The sequence below is a fragment of the Typopeltis vanoorti genome, chromosome 6 (assembly GCF_054136105.1).
Source record: "Typopeltis vanoorti isolate ZY-2024b chromosome 6, IOZ_Tvanoo_1.0, whole genome shotgun sequence".
Lineage (NCBI taxonomy): Eukaryota > Metazoa > Arthropoda > Arachnida > Uropygi > Thelyphonidae > Typopeltis > Typopeltis vanoorti.
The window spans coordinates 42766304-42789107 of record NC_143554.1 but is presented as its reverse complement, the minus strand read 5'-3'; the positions used below and the strand labels follow the sequence as shown (position 1 = coordinate 42789107).

The 22804-nt window shown below is 34.9% G+C and overlaps 1 protein-coding gene across 4 annotated transcripts in view; it reads left to right on the top strand.

Annotated features, from left to right (window-relative positions):
• The window catches only part of LOC150105407 (sorting nexin-13-like), a 599079-nt gene that overhangs the window by 102974 nt on the left and 473301 nt on the right, over nt 1–22804 (top strand). For 3 of the 4 annotated variants that reach the window (XM_090394133.1, XM_090394134.1, XM_090394132.1), the window contains 2 exons: nt 99–204; nt 15013–15102. In XM_090394133.1, coding sequence (XP_090250259.1) covers nt 99–204; nt 15013–15102 — 196 coding nt within the window. Of the gene's footprint in view, nt 1–98; nt 205–15012; nt 15103–22804 lie in introns of those variants that run through there. The other variant, XM_090394135.1, reaches the window with a different exon arrangement.

Below are 22804 nucleotides of genomic sequence, written 5' to 3'. Positions count from 1 at the left end.
AATTCCCAGATGGATTCATTATCCATCATTCTCTCTCTCTCTCTCTAAAGGAACCTTGAAATTGGTAATCATTTTGTTGTTGTTGTTTTGCCTTTCAGGGTATTTACAGCATTACATGTATTTTGTATTAGAAGTATAACTGTGTATAGAGAACAAGATGATGTAACTCCTATTTTGGGCATTGCAGATCCTGGTATTTTAAATGTAAGTTAATTTTTGGCATGTTCAGTTTTGTTAATTTCAGATATTTTCTTTTAAATTTTAAGGAGTAGTTTTCTTCAGTAGTTATTGAACTGGTGTTGCAACCATCATGAATTTACTTGTTGTTATGAAGACCACCTCTCAATTTTTTTAATATATTAATTGTTTATTGCATCAAAGAAAGGATTAATGGAATTTACAACTTAGAAATAAAGAGGGAAACATCTTAAATAGTGTACTTAAGTTTATTGAAAATTAGCAAACAAATATTTAGTGAAACTATCTAGAGGATGCTTTGTTTTCTACTATTCATTTGGATCTCTTCTGGATGTGAACTTTCTACATCAGATCAACCGTCTGCATCCACTTAGCAGTTTGCTGTGGAACAGGATAATTCTAAGAGTTTACCCTTCTTGGATATTGTGTACCTGTACAGCCCCAGTGTCTTGTCAATCAGTGTATATCAGAAACCTACCTTCACTGGCAGATACATACATCAAAGTTCTGCCTTAACCCACAAAATTGAAGTTGTCAAATTCTTACTTAATATAACACAACATTGTTCTATGCTTTCATCTTTATAACAGGAACTTCCCATAATCAAACCTTAATGGAATTGAATAGCTATTATCCTCATCACAAGAACCCATACACACAAAACAAAAACCAAATTGTAGAGTCTCAGTGGAAAACTGAAAACTGAAGAAAACATTGACTGATTCAGTTAAGAAGGAACATGGTGATGTGGTCTGCAAGGATAGGAAAATAAGAACACCATGGCAGACACAAGAAGTTAAGGAAGAGGTCCTGGAAAAGCAGGTATACCACAAATTCCTGGCAAATAAGTTAGAAGATGCTCTAAAACAGGTTTGAATCCTGCTATAGGAATAAATGTATATGGTTGTCTTTAGGTAGGAGATGAATTGCACTGCTTATTGGAGGCCTGAAGTGGCTTGAGAAAGTTCCATGTTTGGTCTCTAGAGCGGGATTTCCACACTATGTAACAAATTAATAATACAAAAAATATGAAATTAATAAAAAATAGGGGAAAAATATTCTTAGACCACCTACAGTATAAAATGTGCTATAGGTTTTTCATGGGTGAGACAGTATAAAAAAAAAGAAGACAGACAAAATTTTCAGAGCGTTATGTGTAAAAGTAACTAAACAAAAGTCATAGGAAAATTTCAGTAAGAATATAGAAGATAAATGAATATGAATATTTCTGTGTTACACAGCATTATTCTTAAGTGCACATAGTAATTAATACAATTAATTAATGCATTTTCTGGTCAATTTGTTTGTATATACTAGTTCTGAAGTTCTGATAACCTCTGCTGTATAATTAACTTTTTCTATACTTTATACAAGTTTTGTATCCCTGATGCTGTAAATCCAATGACTCATGAAACTTCTTGAGTTATATTGTTTATTTTAATAAATCTGTTTTGTGTTTAAAAACAAACTCTGTACCAGAAATTAAATGAAGAAAATGGAAGCTAAATATCACAAAGGTGACAAAATGTTCTGCAGACTATTGAAAAACCTTCAAATTGAAGGAAAGAGTACTGTAAAAGGAATCAAAGATGATAAAATGTAATGAAAGTTGAAGATAAAGATATTCTAGATGTTGCATAATTACTTTAAAAGATTACTACTTGAAAGAAACACAACACGGTGGTAGAAACATTCCAGAAAAATGCAATCAGGAGTACACTTCATTGCACGAGGCAACAATGGAAAACCTCAAATATGGAGGTATAAAAGTTTTACAATTGGTTACACTCATAATTCAAAAGGCCTGGTCATAAGGTTGAATTCCAGATGATTGGAGTAGATTGAATATGAGAATTACAGAGGAATTTCTCTGCTAAATGTTCCAGGTAAGATTTAGGAAAGCATACTAAATTGAGAAGAGGCTAAGAAAAACTCTAGAAGAGAAACTTGAAGAAGAACCAGCTGGCTTCAGGCCAAATAGAAGTTGTCAATATCATATTTTCTTTATCAATATCACTTTAAGACAAATAGTTGAAAACGATGGGAATATAACAAGGATCTATATTTACGTTTTCTTGGAAAAGGCATGTCAGGATTCCTAGAGAAAAGTTTTTAAAATGTTACAATTTTATAGGGATAAAGGAACATTATACCGAACAATACATAGTTGATATTTAAGTTGTAAATCAGTGGTTAGAATTGAAGGAAATTCAGGAAGATGGTTTGATATAAAATCAAGTGCACATGCTATCTGAACTCTTATTCATCATCTGTAATAAATTGCATTAAACCTCATATTGGAATAAAAGATATCAAATAGCTCTTTGCTTAATGCAAATGATGATGTACTTCTGAACACTTCCAGTGCAAGTCTCCAGGATTCTGACTAAGTTGAATAACAGCTGTAACAAATTTGGCATGAAGATCAGCAATAAAAAGACTAAAGCTATGAAAATTGGTAGGAAATGGAAAACTTTACATGCATTCTCAAATGCAGAACCTGTAGAACATGTAAAATATTTCAGCTATTTAGGCACAGTTTTTATGAGGATAGATAAATTAAATTTGGAAATAGACAACAGACTAAGCAAAGTTGGTATGGCAGGGAACAAATTGAATAAATTTATATGAAATAAGAGAAATTAACCAAAACACTAAACAGGCAATGTACAAGACAGTGTACAAGCCAGTTTTAAGTTATAGATCTGAGGGTTAGGTTAGAAATAAAGCAGTTAATCAAAGACCAGAAACCACAGATATATGAATTCTGAGAAAAATCAGTGGAGTGAACAGATAGTGTCAGTTGCAGAATCATATTAAAAATTAAGATATTTGGAAGAAACTTGACATTGTTAGCATTCAAGAATGTGTGAGCAAGGCTAATTTAAGGTAGAATGGGAGAGGAGAGAGTAGCAAGACAGGTGTTTGATTCTAAGATGGTAGAAAAGACACAGACAAGTATCAAGATCTAGGTGGAGTGATTCAATCAGAAGTGCCCTAGAAGATCAGAATATTAGATATGACAATATTGAAGTGCTGAGAAGTAATAGAATAATTTGGAGGAAAATTACTGACCAGAGATAGTAATGTAAACTTAATCATGTAGTACTATCATAGTACTACATGATTGTTGCCTGTACACTTCTTGAGAGTATATATATATATATATATATCAGAAAAATTGAAGTGTTGCACTCAGGGAGGGATGCTACAATTGAATGCATAGTTTTGATGCCATATATATTTTGTCTATTTCCAAACCTATCAGCATAATCTTTAAGTTTCCCCTTGATACTTGCATATTTTCTGATCAACAATCTTTCTAATATCTCAACTTTGCCTCTATCTCTAGCCAATGTTTACTATGTGAGTTTAAAATGGAATGAGTACCTCTCTATCCTGAAAGTTTAGGAGATTATCATGCTATGTAAATATCCATCTATCCTATTTCTCTTCCGTCCAAAACAGTTAGGTCTCCTGATTAGGTTCTTTACATAATTTAAAGCAGCCTGCTAACAATTCCTCTGCTGCATCCCTTTAAGAGTAAGTATTTTCTGTAAAACTGTGTATTCACGAGGCTGTTTGTTTTGAAGGATGAAAATCCCTAGTTTCTGTGACTGACCATATAAGACTAACTCACTATTTTATTTTATTTATTTATTTATTCATATGGAGTTTCCTTCCTTTTCTCCCCGTCCCTATTGGGGCAAGTTGAGACCCCCCCTCATGGGGGGGGGTTAAGTATTTATGGTTTATGGCTGTAGATCCGTGTGTTCACGAGGCTGGTTTGCCTGTTTGTGGGATGAAAAACCCCAGATAAACTGGGGTGGGTGGGGGGAGCCCTGCTGTCCATGCCCAAGACTGGCTAACTTGGTTATGGCTGAGGAAGATCCTTTAGCTCCTCATGTTGGCGACGGGAATCGAACTCAGGACACTCCTTCCCCAAGCATATGGTTGTGAAGCGCAAAGCCACTAGGCTAACTGCGTGGACACCATTTGATTGAAAAGACCTGATAAAGGTTCCTCATGTTGTAGATGAGATTTGAACCCAAGTCTTTTCAACCAAACAAATTGTCTATACCAACTGATCTGCAGTGGCTCCATGCAACTCTCAGAAATCATTATTTAATTGAAGTGATTCTTCTAGTATGCAGCACTTGCTGTTGTAGATTAACTGATTGCTGTATTTGCATTGTATTGTCTCTTTATATTACTGTCTGTTTCAGTACAAAGTATTTGATTGCTAATTTTCAATTACGTTAATTATTATTGTTATTCAGAATCTTCATGGAGTCAAAAGTCATAGTGAGAGATGTTCTTAGACAGCACAAGGTCTGTCACACCATTCCTACCACTCAGTCATTTTTCATGCTCTCTATATCCATCTCCATCTATCATCAAGCAATGTGTTCCATAGTCTAACCATCCTCATATATAAAAAAAAAATCACTTCCACTTGCAACTTACAGGGATGGATCTTATCCTTGCCCCTTCTTCTTGTTATCCCATATGAAAGATTTCCCTAGTGTTGGTGCTATCACTGCCTCTCAACAGTTTAAATGTTTCAGTCATGTAACCTCTTTGTCTCCAATCCATCAGACTAACATTCTTTCAGTCTGTCCTATTAATTAACATAGTACAATCCTGGGATAATGTTTGTTATCTGCCTCTGTACCCTCTCAAAGGTTAATTTTTCCCCTTCAGTTCGTGGTGACCAAAAAAATTCTTGCCAGCTTCCTGTTTGGTCATTTATGGTTGATGATTTCCATTCCAGGACTTCTGAGCTTCTTTATTTTTTTTGCTAATAGAACAGTTGTCATCTGCAAAATACCGGTGGTTTACTTTTTTCCATTGATGTTAATTCAATAGTCCCCCCCCCCCCCCATGATACAATTCTGAAAACTTCCAGTCTAACACAAAACAATAATATGGGTTTTATCGTATCTCTTTCTCACTCTCTCTCAATACTGAAATACTTTCCCTGGTGTTCTTTTTATTGACTGTTGAATTCTGATAATCTGATATATTTTGTTGGAATGGTCTGTTGTTTTAATCTGGTTATTATTTCTGATTGATATAAAGAATCAAAGGTTCAAAAAATCAAAAATATAATGTTATGAAATTGTGATCCTCTTGATTTTCTTTATTCTGCTAATATATCATCTTTTCCCAGGTTTCTATTATTATTAACTGATTCGAGGACTTTTCATGATTATTTTATAATGATTGGCGATTTGTTATCTACCACATCTAATTTTTGTAAACAGTGTATCTGCATAATTTCCTTTATATAGATCCCTATAATTATCACTGCATATTTTTTTCTTTTTTTTCTGTTGTAGTCTTTGTTTATTTTACAGTTTTGGAATTTCATTTTTTTATGTAACAGTTGCTTAATCATGTTAGAGGTTTAATGGAGTCAAATAGCACTGAGAAAGGATTGAAAATAATATTTCTTCCAGTATTTCTTCTCAGTCACTGAGGCATCATCAGTGAGTACAATATGAGAAGTAATGCACGCGCACACACACACACACACACAGAGAGAGAGAGAGAGAGGATAACACAAAACTAAGTGAAATATGTGGATGAAAGACTAGAATCCTAACTACCTCACTGGGGCAGCCTCTGTGGGCACCAATTTTCAGTTTGGGATGTAAACTGGGATTTCAGAGTATTAGTGTTTCCCAAATTTTGAGAAGTTTATGCTGATTTCTGAGAGCAGCTTCCAGAAACAGTCTTTCTCTTCTAAATTTACTGTGATTGAACATGGTGGTGGTCTTTTTCCAGTTGATTCTATGAGCTGTGTCCAAAGCATGGTCTGTAAGGCCTGATTGACCATAGTCATGACTGCAGATGTATTTTTCATGTTCTTACATGCAAATGCTGGCAGATCCTCCTGTCTGTCCATAGCAGACCAACTTGCCAGAATATGGCAAGTTGCTCCAGGTATTGAGAGAAACTTGCCAGAATATGGCAAGTTGCTCCAGGTATTGAGAGAACATTAACCACGCTACCGCCAAGACGTTTATAGACATCAAGGTTATCATGGATGCATATTAAAATTATAATACCATTGATATTACATTGAAATAATATTACATTGAAATATATAATGGATACGAAGCGTATGAGAATGCGTATTTGATCCATAATGGCCAGTAAGGTGGTTAAAGCACATTAATATATATTAATATACTCTAAGCTCATTAAGCTTCTAACATGAGTTTCTTCCAGCACTTAAGCCTTAACACATCTTGTTTGATCAGTTTCATTGATTTTTCTTTTTCTGTGATGTTTTGAATTGTTCTTATTAGTTTTTTAATGTAATTTCTGATTTATTTTCTAACTTGCCAAAAGGTATCACACCTTATTATTAAATTACTCTAGATTAGACAAAGATGTTGGAAGTTTTTTCACTTGGTTAGACTATAAATTATATATTTAGTTTAATCCTTTATCCAAGTGTAAGCAAATAAAGTTTGCATCTGAAGTATCTTCAGGACTGGGGCAACTCATGGCAAAAGTGGACTGACTTCACATCGCTTGCCTTAGTATCCCATAATGCAAAGCACAGGTGACACCCTTTGGCAACTCGTATAGGGAAATATGACTTCTGCATTGCTTCAACCTTGGTAATCACCTCTGTCTCTGGATCCCACTGAAGAGACCTCAATAAAGGTCAAAACTGGTCTGAGTAGTGACATGTATAATGCATAGCATTGTACATGTCCACAAAGAGATGTGCTTTGCATTATGGGATACTAAGGCAAGTGATGTGAAGTCAGTCCACTTTTGCCACGAGTTGTCCCAGTCCTGAAGATACTTCAGGCACAAACTTTGTTTCTTACACTTCGATAAAGGATTAAACTAAATATATAATTTATAGTCTAATCAAGTGATAAAACTTCCAACATCTTTCTTTAATCCAGAGTAATTTAATAATAAGGTGTGATACCTTTTGGCAACTCGTATAGGGAAATATGACTTCTGCATTGCTTCAACCTTAGTATCACTTCTGACTTTCACTGAAGAGACCTCAATAAAGGTTGAAACCGGTCTGCGTAGTCACCCTTCCCATAATGCATAGCATTATACATGTCCACAAGGAGATGTGAAGGCAATCCATCTTTGCCACGAGTTGCCCCAGTCCTGAAGATACTTCAGGCACAAACTTTTGCTTACACTTGGATAAAGGATTAAACTAAATATATAATTTATAGTGTAACCAAGTGAAAAAACTTCCAATTTCATGTGCAGACTTTGTTTTCTTACACTTGGATAAAGGATTAAACAAGCATATAATCTCTTGGCATTTTTAATTTAAATATTATCCCTATCTCCTTTTTTTCCTTAATTCTTGTCTTTGTTTTAAGATTCAGTGTCTTTGCAATTCTTCTGTAGATGTGCTGTTTACTGGTAATGAATTTCCTTAAATTCTTTTGCAACTGTTATGTCGCCACTTCGTTGCTTTTATTTTAATTTATACTTGTTTTTCCTGATTTAGATCTAATTTGCCTTTACCCTAATTTCTCTCAAGATCTAAACCTAAATTTTGCCTTCAGTACACGATATAGAGAGACTATCTATACATATCTGGCCGATTTCTAGATTAATCACGTATATCAGTTACTCGGACAAAGGGTTTATCTTTTGTTGGGGACAAAATCCTTTGTGATTACTGTCCAAAATTGTCTCCCAAATTGGCAAATTTATTTGTTACGCTGCACCAGCCAATATCTTTAGGTTAGAAGGAATTCTTAACCAGGGAAACTCTCTCAGATAACATACAGAGGTGAAGAATCTAACATTTATTCTTAGTACCGAATTTCTCAATATCAACTATGTTTAATATCGTTTGCAATCGTGGCTTTTAAACATCTATTCTACTCTGCTTAGGTTCTGTTTAACTGTTCTGTTCTGTTAGTTAAACCAACTAACACACAACTGGATACAATCATTAGTTCCTTCTATAAGACTAAGCATTAAACTACACAATATACAAGTCTTATATTTCATCCATTCAGTTTTCTTCTAAGTTAGTTAGTTATTCACATAAAATACCTGTCATAAATCATCTATAAACTTTCTTTAACAAAATGCTCAGTGGAGTTAAGCCACTGCTATCATCGATAATCACCTAAGAGTTCTATACTACATTGTCCTTGCTCACTAACTATATAACATTTCTTCACTCTAAGTGGGAAAGGAATAACAAAATTCTGTACGTTACCAGCTCTTGGGAAGATTAACAAATCCGTCACTTAATTCACACTTTTGTCTTACACAGCCCAATCCTTCTTTCTTGAATTGGGGTCAGAACATCTTTGCTTGGCCTTTATACCCGTTGGTTACTCATAGAGATCATCCTACTTAGCTTTACCAAACATCTGGTGATGTGCCCACATCTGTCTGGATCTGATGCCGCTAGTCCTCGTAAGAGCTGCCGGTTTGTGAATTCTGTCCTGAGGAAATAGCTAGTCAGGGTACTGGAACTGCAGGTGCCAACATCTAACATCTCAGGGCAATCTGGAATCCATCAGAAGGCGAGAGAGAGGCCCAACATCCAGTGTCATGTAAAACACCCAGAAAGGGTCGTCAGGAGAACAAAACAAAAAGCCTCGAGAGAGGGGAGCAAACCCCTTTTATTCTGCATCCTTGGTGCCCTCTTTATTGCCGCGTTCTTCTGCACGGCACTCGTCTTCTTTGCCCGCGAGATGATCCAGTACACCATGTCGCCTTGTGTAGCACCTTTCGTGAAAACGAACTAGCGCTGCTTTCCATGTAAATGCTTATGCCTCAAGCCAAACGTTCACTTGAATGGTCCGCCCGCGAACTTTGTACTTTTGTTTACACTTTGATAAACATTTTATTTCACATAGAATACCCTTTTATAGTTACATTTTGCAAACTGGAAATCTTTACTTAGATTTGAATAAACAAGTTTTATTTTATAATTCTACATTTAAAGGTATTTATAGCCCTATTTACAATCCTTTTGATAGCTTAAGTACAAGTTTCTCCTTGTTGATGTGTTAGACTTGTTAAATCTTGAATGAATTAATTTTTTTATAAATTCTCCCATTCAAGATCTAACACAACTTCTATTATTGTTGTAATTATATTCTGCAGTTTCTCACATAATTCTGATTCTTTCATATTTCTTTGTTTCTTCTTCAATTCTTTCCTCAGACTTTCTTTTCAATTCTTTCCTGAGACTTTTTATTTTTTTTTTCTAAAAAATAAAATGTGCTTTACTCTTTTATGTAACTACATGATAGTTACATAATTGCCCAGTACATCGTTACATCATCGTCCAGTGAGAACATCACACACTTTTGTCACCTTGTGACTTGAGAAATTTCATCTTTAATCTCAAGAGCAGGGTTTCCAGATTATCTGATACTAGACCTTTCATAGAAACATACGTTGAAGACAATGATTAAAAAAAAAGTTTTTTTTAATCATTAATCAAAAAAAAAACATATGTAAAGGAAATTAGAATTAATTTACAACTCATACATTTCATCACAGTAAAATGAACATCATTCAGGGAAAGAAAGAGAGAGAGAGAAAGAGCAAAAGAATTGTTTACAACATTCAAAATTTTAAATAGGAGGAAACCATACTATTAAATCATGTTGGAGGCTTAATGGATTGTATACAGCACCCAGAAAGGATTAAAAACAGAATTTAATTCTTCCTATATTTCATCTCAGTCAATGAGACATCTTCAGGGATTACAAAAAACATAAAAACAAATAACAAACAATACTAAGCCCAACTACATGGGAGACACTAAAGTCCTATCTAGGTGGAGTGCCCTCTAAGGGCAGTTGTAGGTGGCCTGGAATGTAAAGTGGGACCTCTGGTGATAAGCGTTTTCCAAATCTTACATTCCAGGCCACCTACAACTGCCCTTAGAGGGCACTCCACCTAGATAGGACTTTAGCGTCTCCCATGTGGTTGCGCTTAGTATTGTTTGTTATTTGTTTTTATGTTACATTAGTTTTTTTGTAATCCCTGAAGATGTCTCATTGACTGAGACAAAATATAGGAAGAATTAAATTCTGTTTTTAATCCTTTCTGAGTGCTGTATACAATCCATTAAGCCTCCAACATGATGTTCTCACAGCATTGAAGCCTCTACACATGCATACTATTAAAGTTTCAAGAAACCAAGTCAGGTATAGTTTTGTAATTTAAATAATAATAATAAATTAACCATTTATAGATATTTATAGTTATCAAAACTTGGCAGTCTGTTCGATTAAGATTAGGATGATAATATAGTGTTTCACACGTTTCGAGAAAGAAACAATCAAATTTAAATCTAGACTTCATTGGAATCAAACAAAGATGTTACACTGTAGTAAACAGTGGCGAGAATAGAAGTGGTCTATGCTAGGGGTTCTTAACATGGTGCACACACATACCCTTTGGGGGTATGCGGTAAACTTTTTTGGGGTATGCCATGAGAGCTCAAAAGTGGCTAGATCTAGTAACAAAGTTATTAAGTTGGCAACACTGATATAGTCCGACCACATAAGTGAGAGCTGTCGTTGGCAGACTGCCAAGAAGAGTCAATTCATGCTGAAGGGGAGAAAGAAATAAGGCGATGTACGAATTGGTCACCAACACGCGAAATCATATGCTTTATACGTAAAATTTTTCAACTATTATTCAAGCAAAATAGTTGCCACTTTAAAAACTACAATGATCATAAAAGATAAGTTAATTTTCCAACGTGTAATAAACACTCATCCCACAATACATATTGATTACTCTATTATCAGAATGGATTCTGCTTCTTTTGACATGTGCAGAAAGGTCTTGTTCGAAGGGTCTCATATCGGTGGGTGTACTATACCGATTAATTTCTGAGAACTGACTAACGAAGTGCACTGCTGTAGTTCATGTCTATGCATGTTTGTCAACCTCCCTCCCTTTCCCTACCTGAGAGCTGAACCCACCTGAATAGCTGATCACCTAGTCAAAACATCCATTTTAAGTGAATTAGTCTTCAGTTTACTGTGAAGTTAAATGAACATGTTTCTAAAGTGCCTTGAAACATGGATAAATGGATAATTAAGCAGAAAAGCAATGTGGAGCTAGAACCAATTGCATCTACAACTATGTCATCATCTCATGTGAGTAAAAAGGTGGATTCAGCAGTAGCTAAAAACATTAAATGTTAAACAATCAAGTGATAAAAAATTAAAAAACGTAAATATTATGAATCATATTACAATTTGACTTTACATATAGAAAATTTAGTAGAACCAAAAATGTAGGCTTCCATTATTCAATAAAGGAGTTGATTGAAATATCTTGTGACAGTTTAAAAATCATTCATATCCAAAAACCCACTGATTAGTTTTTGGATTGGAATGGAGAAGGAATATCCAACTTTTCAAAAATTGCAGTCAAATATTTGTTACCTTTCACAACTCGTTTATGTGAAACTGGTTTTTCATCTTTAACTGCTTTAAAAAATAAATATAGGAACAGGCTGGATGTTGATGATGACTTTTGACTCTACCTTAGCAAGATAACCCAAACCATTGATGAACTGTATAAGCGTAAACAAGTGCAACCATCTCACTGATTACCCAGTAAAATGTTTATAATTTTATAAGATTTGTTAAATTGTTTGTCACTCTCTGTGTTTATCAATATATGTAATTTATGAATAAAAATTTAATGTGTGTGTATGTATATATATATATATGTTTTATTTTATTCCCATTGTTATGCTATAACTATATTTATCTATTATACAAGGGGTACGGCAGTTACATACACATTTCTGGGGGGGGGGAATATGTGAAGCATAAAAGGTTGAGAACGCTGCCCTAGATAATTAATATACAAATTGAAGCGTAGTGGTCCTAGAACAAAACCTTGAGGTGATCCACTAGCCACCCTCATTCTCATAGATTCCACTCCACTATATACTACTGTCTATCAGCTACCCTCAAACATGCTGTCAGCTTCATATCCATTCCCATTTGTTCCAGCTTTTAGTTTTCCATGTGGTGATCTGTCAGATGTCTTTCCAAAGCCCAACATTATCATGTCCATTTCCTTTATCCAATTCCACTGTCACTATTATAATATCACTATTATATAAAGTGTGAATAAATTACTGAGACAAGGACTTCATATCTTTCAAAGACACGACTTCATACCCTTTTTGAAGTCGTGCTGCCCACTATAGTGTATTGTATACCTACTCACCCATTCACAGTTGGATTTTACCTTTAACCAACTTTTACAGTACCTTAACAGCCACTTCTGATATACTAATTGGCCTGTGGTTACCTACTTCTGTCTTGGAGTCACCTTTATGTAATAATGAAACTGTCTTACCATCTTTCCATTTTCCCTTGGAATCTTGTTAGAGCTGAAACTTAGATTGAACAACTTCATCAGAGGCAATGCTAATTTTCATGCATATTCATGTAGTAAATGAGTTGACATGCCATCCAGTCCCACTATTGTAATCATATTGATATTTTTCAGTATGCTGAACACCTCTTCATCTAACTTAATTTTGTAACATCAACAACTACAAAATCTGTGTCTGGATGATACACATTTGCAAAATGATCACTCAGAAACTCAGCTATTTCTTCTCCTTCTCTCACCTTCCTAACTTTAGCACTGATTAACGTCACCCTCCATTATCATTTTTCTCTTACTTCCTACATAATGAAAAAACTCTTGAATTTACTTTAGATATTATTTTTCTGAAATTTTTCATGTTACTCCTCTAAGTAGACATCAATATATATATATAACCCATTTGCTTATTTTTTAAAGGAGTACCCAGAGTATTAAACTATTGGCTTTTTAACCATTGAATATAAACATATATTAAAAAAGAAATGATACAAAAAGAGTAATTTTTGCTTTCATATTTTTGATGAAACAACATCAGAAAATATATGAGCATTAAAAATATGTACAGAACTCTTAAAGCAGTAATGAGCTATAAAAGGAGTTTAAAGATAATCAGTTAGATTAAAAATGCAGGAAGCTTTTGTCATAAAGTCATGGAGTAGAGATTAAAAAAAAAATGGAAATTAAAAATAAAAAACAGAGGGATACATGCAGTGGTGCCATAATGGACTCATATGAAGATTGAGTGACTGAAAAATAAAAGATAAAAATAAAAATATGCCACTACAGTATGCGAGCTGTTTTGACACGAGTCATCTTCAGAGCTCAAGGGAATAAAAGTGGAGTCTATCATATCGGCTTTTTTATCGTTGTGTTGAATTTTTTTGATTATTGCTTATTTGTGGAAATCTTGGATTAATTTGCATGTGGTGGAGCTTCCAAATTCTGAAATCTGCATAGGTGCGTTGGACATTTATGGAATTCCTGTCGCACTTTATAGTAGCTATGGTGGCTGAAATTTTTAACATTGTTTTATTATTTTGTATGTCAGTTATAATAGCTTTTTAAGTCAGTTGATCACAATTTCAGTTTTTATTCTTCTTGTTACTTTGATATTCCAGAATGGGTATGTTACAATCGCTAAAATGTTCTTGTAGTCTTGACCTTAATGATCTGATCATCGAGCTTGTATAAGTGACTTCACAATCCTATTGACAAGGCAATTTCTATACCACATTGTGGTATTCCAATATCTCCTTGTGCGAGTGAAGTTTGTTAGGTTTTAAGAGGATGGCCAATTTGTGACTGGTAGTGAAAACTGCCAGTCATAAAAATTACCAGTCACTGATCTGTTGTAATGCAGAAAGCTAGCTTTTCCTCCCACCACATTTCGCAGAAACTTAGCATTGCACACATGCTAAAAAAGTGAGCTTTCTGCATTACAACAGATTAATAAGATCTCCAAGATGAATTATCACGATATCTAACAACCTCACCATGAATGGCTACCCTTGGAGACTCGTCCACAAGATACTTTTCTCTGATCCCCCCACAAAGACAACGAGACGACACACAGTATATTTCTACAATCGTCATTCCATACACGGGGACAGTTTCTAATAAGGTTGCAAGACTCCTCAAACCCCATAGAATAAGAGTGACTTTTAAACCTACAGAAACGATTAGGCATCATCAAAAGATAGCCATCCTTTCTTTAAATATTCTGGAGTTTACAACATACCCTGCTCGTGCGTTTTAAATTACATCGGCCAAACTTCAAGAAGCCTTGAGATTAGACAAAGGGAGCACATTTGGAGACATTAATAACAATAGAGAAGAAAAATCGGGTTTATCCTTTCATTTCTCAAGATCTAACCATATCATAGAGTGGGATAAAAGCTCCATTCCTTACATGGAAGAGGATTTCCGCTCCTGAATTATTAAAGAAGCCGCAACAGTTGCCTGTTCTGTACAAAATCTTAACAGGAACCAAGGATTTATCTTGCCCGAGATCTGGAAGACCCTCTTAGATCTCTAAACATACAAGAACTGAATTATAGTGCCAATTATAGAACGTTCCTAAATAACAACAAATGAGATCATACACGCGCTATGCATGTATTGTACGCGTTATGTTTTGTCAAATATAATTGGAATCGGTTGATTTATAGTCTGTAACAGTTTTTAGCTTTAAGTGCCTTATATCAGTTATGTACCCTGAAGATGCCAACAGCCTCATTTGGTGAAACTAGTTGGTATAACATAGTTGTTCTAAAAAATACTTGATCAATAAATCTAAAATAGAAGTCATTTCCATAGTTTTCATGGTCAAGAAAATAACGTTTTAACATGAACATTCTGTAACACTGCTGTAATGATCTGATATAAAACTAAGTTTAATATTTTTAGATTATTCAACAAATTAAATATCCGCCCATACAATCAAAATGTGATCAGCGACTTACTGGTTCAAGTATAATTGATGCTCCATTGCAGGAGGTAAGTCAGATTTTCAATGTCTTTAGTTATTTAAACTGCCTTAAACTTTTTTGCAGAAATTAAAATTCAGTATGTGTATTATTATTATTTTCATTCATACATTTCTAAGGAGTCCAAAGAATTTATTCACAATGCATGTTATACTTCTCCTTAAACTCATTGATTGATAACTCACTCATAACCATCTCTGATAGTCCATTCCACTCATTCACTATTCTCCTAACAAAAAATCTAGTTCTCACAGCCATGCTATCTACATTCTAAATCAACTTCAGATGGTAGCCTTTTGTTCTATCCTCCTGTCATGTATCAAATTTCTTTTCACCTGTTTTATATATTTCCCTTAATAACATTTTTTTTTACACTTGAGAACCAGTTTTTACCATCCATAAACCTTTTGTTCTTATAAGATACAATTTTACCAAGTTTGGGTTGTTTTCTAGTTATGGCAAAAGTAACTACAACTGTGAATACAGGATATTCATTCCTCTTTTATTCCATCTATCTCCCTTTTCAGCCTTTTTAACACCATTTATCACACCATTAAGACTGTAATATCATTGTGTTCATGAAATACATCATTAACCTCTTCCTAACCATTTGTCCAAATACAGTATTCACATACACATATGTATAATATATAGTAATATTTGTAGATAGACACTACTTCTAACTAATAAATGCTAACCCCTATAAAAATCAATAGGGGCTAGCAGCTAACAGTTAATTCAATAAATTTCATTTTTTTTATTGATTTAAACTAATTCATGTTTTTTTTTATGTTGCTTCCACCCATGAGAGGTTACTTACAAACCTACAGTGCATTTTGTACTGTGATTGGGCTAAGGATTTTGTTTTTCTATTTTTATCAAATATAATATTCATCCAAGCTTGATTTGCTTCCTCAGCCTTAAGTAAAAAAGGCTGGTTATATTCCACTAATTCGAACCCTACTCAAGGGCCTATGAACTGTGCAAATGCCTTCTGAATATGAATGGGAACAACTTTCATTTTCTTTTGCCTAATTCATTCAACTTTGACTTGCGATACTTTGCGATTCAACTCGCGATACTTTGTAATTTTTTCAGTTTTTTTTTCATCAATTCGGCTATCCTGTGGTACTGATATTTTGATTAACTGAACACTCATGGTTTCACCTTTTCAACCACTGTTATATCAGGTGTATTAGTACCAGGGGATAGCCGAATTGATGAAAAAGAAACTGAAAAAATTACAAAGTATTGCGAGTTGAATCGCAAAGTATCACAAGTCAAAGTTGAATGAATTAGGCAAAAAAAAAACGAAAGTTATTCCCATTTTATGCTTCCAGTATCTTTAGATACTTTAAACTTGTATTTTTTACATAAATTTCAGTGAATTATCTTATCTACATTATTGTGCCTTTTACGGTAGTCAGTTAGTGCGATTTTGCTGCACCCACTTATAATGTGGTCTACTGTTTCTTCCTTCTTTTTGCACAATCTGCATTTACTGTGCTCTTGAATTTTTTGCATTTTTTTCTTGCCTGCAGATAATCATTCAGATTTCGTTTTTCTTCTTCAACAACTTGCTTTATTTGCAGCAATCCTCTGCCTCCATTTTTGCGTAATACCTAGAGACTATCAATGTCATTGTCAGTATTTAGGGCATGGTGCATTGTCATTATTTTCGAGTTTTTCGGTCTAAATTCTCTAATTCTAGCTGGGTTCATTTAACAGTGCCTGCTGAATATCTCAGAACAGGTATGGCTCAAGTGTTAATTGTTTTTATCAAATTTCCAGCTGCAGGCATTAAATTAAGGAGTTTTCTTAGCTGCCTTATGTATTCTGCTCTAGTTTTTTCTTTGATCTTATTGTGTAGAATTTCTGATGCTTGTAAAATTCCCAAATATTTGTAACTATCTTCGAATTTTATTACTTTGACTTTTTCACCATTGAGTAGCTCGATTTCATTCAGGTCTTCAAACTTCTCTCTTGTTATTCAACAATTGCACATTTGTCTAATCCAAAATCCATCGATATATCTTGACTGAATATGTGCAGAGTATTAAGCAGTGATCCAAGTTCATTCTTTGATTTTGCATACAGCTTCAGATCGTCCATGTATAAAAGGTGAGATATCTTTGCACTTTTTTGTGCAGTTTGGTAACTTGAGTAATTTTATTTAAAATTCTAGTTAAGGCAATCAGTAACAAGATAAACAATAAAGGAGATAATGAGTATCGTTGAAAAATACCTCTTTTTTGTGTTTGCCTCCCCAATTTCTTCTCTGTTCAGGACCAACTCTAATTTTTCATGCTAATTTGCAAGAATTTTTGTAAGTTTTTGCTAATACTGAATAGTTCTGTGCATTTTAAAATCCAACTATGAGGCACTGAATCAAACACTTTTTTATAATTTATCCATGCCATATGAAGGCTGGTTTTTCTACGTTTGCAATCACTGTTTTCATAATCATTTTGTCAATCAGCAATTGGTCTTTTGTGCTGCTCGAATTTTTGCTGCTACCTTTTTGTTCAGTTGGAAAAAACGAATTTGCTTTTAGATAGCTGTATATTTTGTCAGCCAATATGTGAGTAGCTTAAAAGTTGTTGGCATGCAGGTTATTGGTCAGAAGTTTTTTTTAGCTTTGGACCTTTTTCCTTATCCTTTATGATCAAAAATGTTTTGTCTGTTGTGAGGCACTCTTCTTTGCTTTGCAATCTTTTTGCTATTTTTTTTATCCTTTTAGCTTGCTTTTGAACCATTTCAGTTGTTATTTTCAGTTGCTCCATTTTTCGTTCTTGAGATTCGTTCAGTCCATTTTGCCTTTTAGGGTTGTCCCATAGGCTTGGCCAAAATTTAAGTGTATTTTCTTTGTCTGTGGTATTTATATTTATATTTTCTTTAAAATTATCATTCCTGCAGCTATCAATTTTCTTGTAAAATTGGAACACAGAACATTGAATTTTGCTTATACTGCTCAATTCGTGCACTGTATTCTTCTTATTTTAGCTGCAACTATTTTTTGTTTCAGTTCCTCTAATACTTCCTCAATAGGTCATGTTCCAGTATTGTACCTCTTTATGAGGTTATTTTGGGTTTTTGGGTTTTTCAGCTTCTTTTCCTTAAGGTTTTTCAAATTGCTCACATCTGCTCTATTCTCTAGAGCAGATGTTAGGGTTTCCCAAATTATGTTTCGTGGAACACCAGTGTTCTGTGGAAAGTGAATAAGTGTTCCGTGAAAAATTATCAAAATTAATATTAATATGACCTGGAATGGTTTTAAATGCTGCGACTCTAACCAAGGTGTTCTGTAAAAAATTTCAGGATTTGTGAAGTGTTCCATTGTAGGAAAAATTTGGGAAATGCTGCTCTAGTCGATGCTTCCAATTTGGTTTCTGAGCCTTACTGCTTTTGGGTTCACTAATCTTATAGCTTAATTCAGTAATCTTATAGCTATATTACTACATAGGTTATCGAGTACATAAGTTGATTCATTTGTCCAATAGTTCCAGTAGGAATCACCAATGCAACTTTATTGGCATCTTGTAAAAGTTCCTTCAGCTTTTGTTGAGGTACTTGCCTCAATACTGGAAGCTTAACTCTTTCCACATTGTTGTTCATTTGCTTGGTAATTTTTGTGGCAAGTTCTTGTTCTTTCTCTAATAGACTCCTGTCTGCTATTTCTATATTTTCATCATTTTGCACTTTGGAATCTGGTTCTGCTATGTCCATATTCTCGGTCAGTTTGGGCCAGTACAGTCTACTTTTACAGCTAGAGCTTTGAGTGCTTCAAGCTCAAATTCACTAAATATCTTGTTTTTGATGATGAAGCTGCACTGTTGCATCAGCTTTTTGAATGAAATTTCCAAATTTGGGTGTAGTTCAAGGCAAAGTTGGAACATTCATTTCTGAAATCCCCTAACTAAGGGGGGTTTGAACAATAGAAGCACTGCATGACTTGTTGATTTTCAGCCGTACTCCACTTTTTCCTAGTAATTACTTTCGAGTTCTGCGAATCTTGTTCCTTTAGCCCACTTGTCACTGGATGTTCAGGGAGCCTAACATCCAGTGTGGCCCTTGGTAACCCACGTGATGACCGATATGGTATAGAGTTCAGATTGTCTTTACCATTTTAAATGGGGGGTGGGCATGTGCCCGAGAGAGAGAAGGTAGACTCCCACTGCATGAGGTGGAAAAATAGGAAAACAGGAAAGAATCACCCCTAGCCCTCAAATACTCTGATATCACTTGGGGGGGGGGGGGAGCAAGATGGAAAAAAAAATACAGACAGAAAGAAGAGTAAGGACCAGTTTATAGATAATATAAGATGTGTGGCTTACACGAAGTAAGGCATGGTCCAGCTTCAGGTGTCTTGGGTTTGCTGGGCCCATACTCACTAGATGAGCCCTTGAGGATTATATATACTGTATATATATATATATATATATATATATACAGGTATCTCTTGCTTAATGCGGTTTTGCTTAACGTAGGATTTGATTAACGTGGCAAAATTAATTGCAGCAGTCCCCCATGATATACGCAGCAAGAGTTTTAATTAATGTACCTTTAACCCTGCGGAGCTCGCAGCTGATCTAACAGATACATGCAAAATGTTTAATATTAATATTATTCAATTCAGTGTATAGCTTAGAGGTCATGAGTAACTGTGCATTCATGTGTTATGAGTAATATTCCGCACTGTTTTTTTTGCTGTCAGATTGGTTTAACACATTTTATGTAAAGGTTTGTAATATTTGACAGTAAATTGTATCTGAGAGATATACCGTGACTTCCAATGTCAGTATAGTATAGTATGGTATGGTATGATTTCATTTTTTTTTTTTTTTATTCTTTGTGCAATAATTTCTAGATTGTAGCTGAAAATAAATAAACCATCATCTATTACTGAAATAGAGAGCCAAAGGCTTATTTATCATACATCTCCTCTAGGAGATGTGCTTCACATTATGGAAAATACTAAGGAAAAGTGATCTGGAGCTTACTCCACCTTTACTACAAGTTGCCCATAAGGTTGCTTATGCTTGCATCCGCCAAAACTTTTAGTTTTTATATATTTGGCAAGAAACTCTTGTAGTTTCTATATTCGACTATGAAATAATGTTGAATTCAACATCCACTGAATTTGTACCATCATGTTTTATATTTCCAGTGTTTTTTCTTTATGTTTTATTGCTTGTTTGCTGAGGTCTGGAGAGTCATTTTGCTTGTTATCATAGAATTTATGCTGATAAGAAAAAAAACTAAAACTGTTCAAACGACTCTTGATAACTTCTTTTGATAAAAAAAAAAAAATTGCAGTAACTAATGTAGGTACAAGTATTTAATAAACATTTACTTTGCATTCATTTTTTATCTTTCCTAAAAGAGTACCACATAAAACGAATTATTAATACAGTAATCAATCATGGACGAATTGTAATTTTTACCATTAATTATTAGATTTGATTAACGCAATTTTGATATACGTGGTAACATCGAGGGATTAATTAATTGCGTTAATCGAAGGATAACTGTGTGTGTGTGTGTGTGTGTGTGTATATATATCAAATCAGCTAATGCCTTTTTATTCCTGTATACGGGGAGTAGGCCTATCCATTTAGCCCTATCTAACTTTTGGAGACTGAGTGGGCAGTTCAATCTCCACTGGTACCAATCAGAGATAGATGGCCCGAGGCTATCACTAATTAAGCGGTGCACAGTGAAGAGAGACGGCTCAAATGTGCCGCCATCTCGTGGTCCCTAACCCTAACAATATATTTAATGTCTGAAATAATGTGGTTTCTACAGTCAATTTTCTTGAGTTTACAGGACGAAAAAACCCGAGTTTCCAGGAGCTTGCCCGTGCCAGAGATCCACTAACTCGGGAACTGGTTGAAAAAAGGCTTAGAATAATTTCCTCTAGTCGCCGACTAGTGTGGCCAAGCGCCGTGGTGTGCAAATGCCACATCCACTGAGCTACACAGGCTCGTGTGTGTGTGTGTGTGTGTGTGTGTGTGTGTGTAATATTCATCCAAGCTTGATTTGTTTCTCAGTCTTAAGTATAAGGCTGGTTATATTCCACTAATTCGAGCACTACCCAAGGGCCTATGAGTTGTGGAGAATGCTGTGCCGAACAAACCAGCCTTTTGCAGCTGCCCAATTTTTAATCCATCTAACTCAAGTTCTTCTAGATCAGTGGTCGGCAACCTTTTTAATATGAAGGGCGCAATACTGCGGGAGCCATGATGCTCACGGGTGCCAACTCCTCCTGATTTAAATAATTGCACTTAAAATTACAATTGGCATGAATGGTTTTGAAATGTCTTTCTATATAATTTTTTTTTTTAGAAATATCCACACTATTATTGTATAATAAGCAAATTTTTGCCAAATATTTGCCATTATGATTGATAAAGCAAGGCACTCACATCTCATCTGACAGATACATGCTAATTGTTAACATGAATATTCTTTAACTGTTATTCATGTTAACAATTAGCATGAATTCTTTAACGGTTATTCATGCATCTGTCAGATCAGATGCGAGTGGATGAGAGACCTCTGATCATAAGTAGTTTGAGTTGTTGACGTTATCTAGTTATCATTGTGACTGCTCTCACTACCCTTCACATCATTTCTAAATATTGTTAGAACAACCCTTTGTTTTTTTTTAGTGTGTGTGTTTGTTGAATCACTCCTGCTATCAGTGCAAATACTTTGGTTTACAAAAATATTTCTAACCCTTTATAATGGATAAACGTGAAAGGAAAAGTTGACCGTGTTATCCATTAATCATAGAGAAGATGATTAATGGATAACATTAATAAACCTGTGTGTTTTTGAGAAATTTGTTGGTGTCAGCCTGATTGGGATTTGTTTTGCTAAAGGCTGTTAACATATCTCCCAAAGTAGCAGCTAGGGTTGCTGCGGTGGTTTGGTTGCAAGATGCCGGTTTGCTATTAGTAGAGACTGCAGATGCATATGACTTTTCAGGAGTAACAATCCGCATTTGGATTTCTGGTGTAATTCGCTTCTGAATGGGCAGGAGTAGTGCCTCTCTAGCCTTCTGCAGGTTGAATGGGTGGAGTGAGCATCCCTTATAATTTGCTGGGTGTGGGTTGCCACAGTTCGCACACTTAGCTGGTGAGGTTCATGGTTTGACGCAGGTGTATGATGGATGGTTGTTACCGCACTTGACACACTTGTATTCAGCTTTGCATAGCTTTTGCGCATGTCCATACTTTTGACAGTGATGGCATTGACCAGCTGAAGCCTTTCTTCTGAGAGGCTCAGTCTTGATGACCAAGCTGCAAACTATTTTAAGGTCATAAATTTCTCAATGATCTTTACTGATTTCGAAAAAGACCAGAGGCATGGGGCGCTTGTCAGCTCGATACATTCGTGAAATTTTGATCATCTCCAGGCCCTGTGATCTGAGGTCAGTAGCTATTTCTTCCACTGGAATGGTCTCAGCCAGCCCTCTAATTACTACTTTTAAGTTTTTTTCGCTTTTGAGCTGAAATGTATGATAAGGAACTTTTAGTTCATCCATAAGTCTGGTGAGCTGGCGGTAGTCCAAAATTCCTTCTGGTTGAATCCGGATTCCTTCTTTTGTACACTTGGCTGATGTAAATTTGATGTTTGCGTTCTTCATCGTTGCTGTTATTGAAGACCATTTTTCTTTTGTTCTTAAGATTACAGGTGGAATCCTCTCT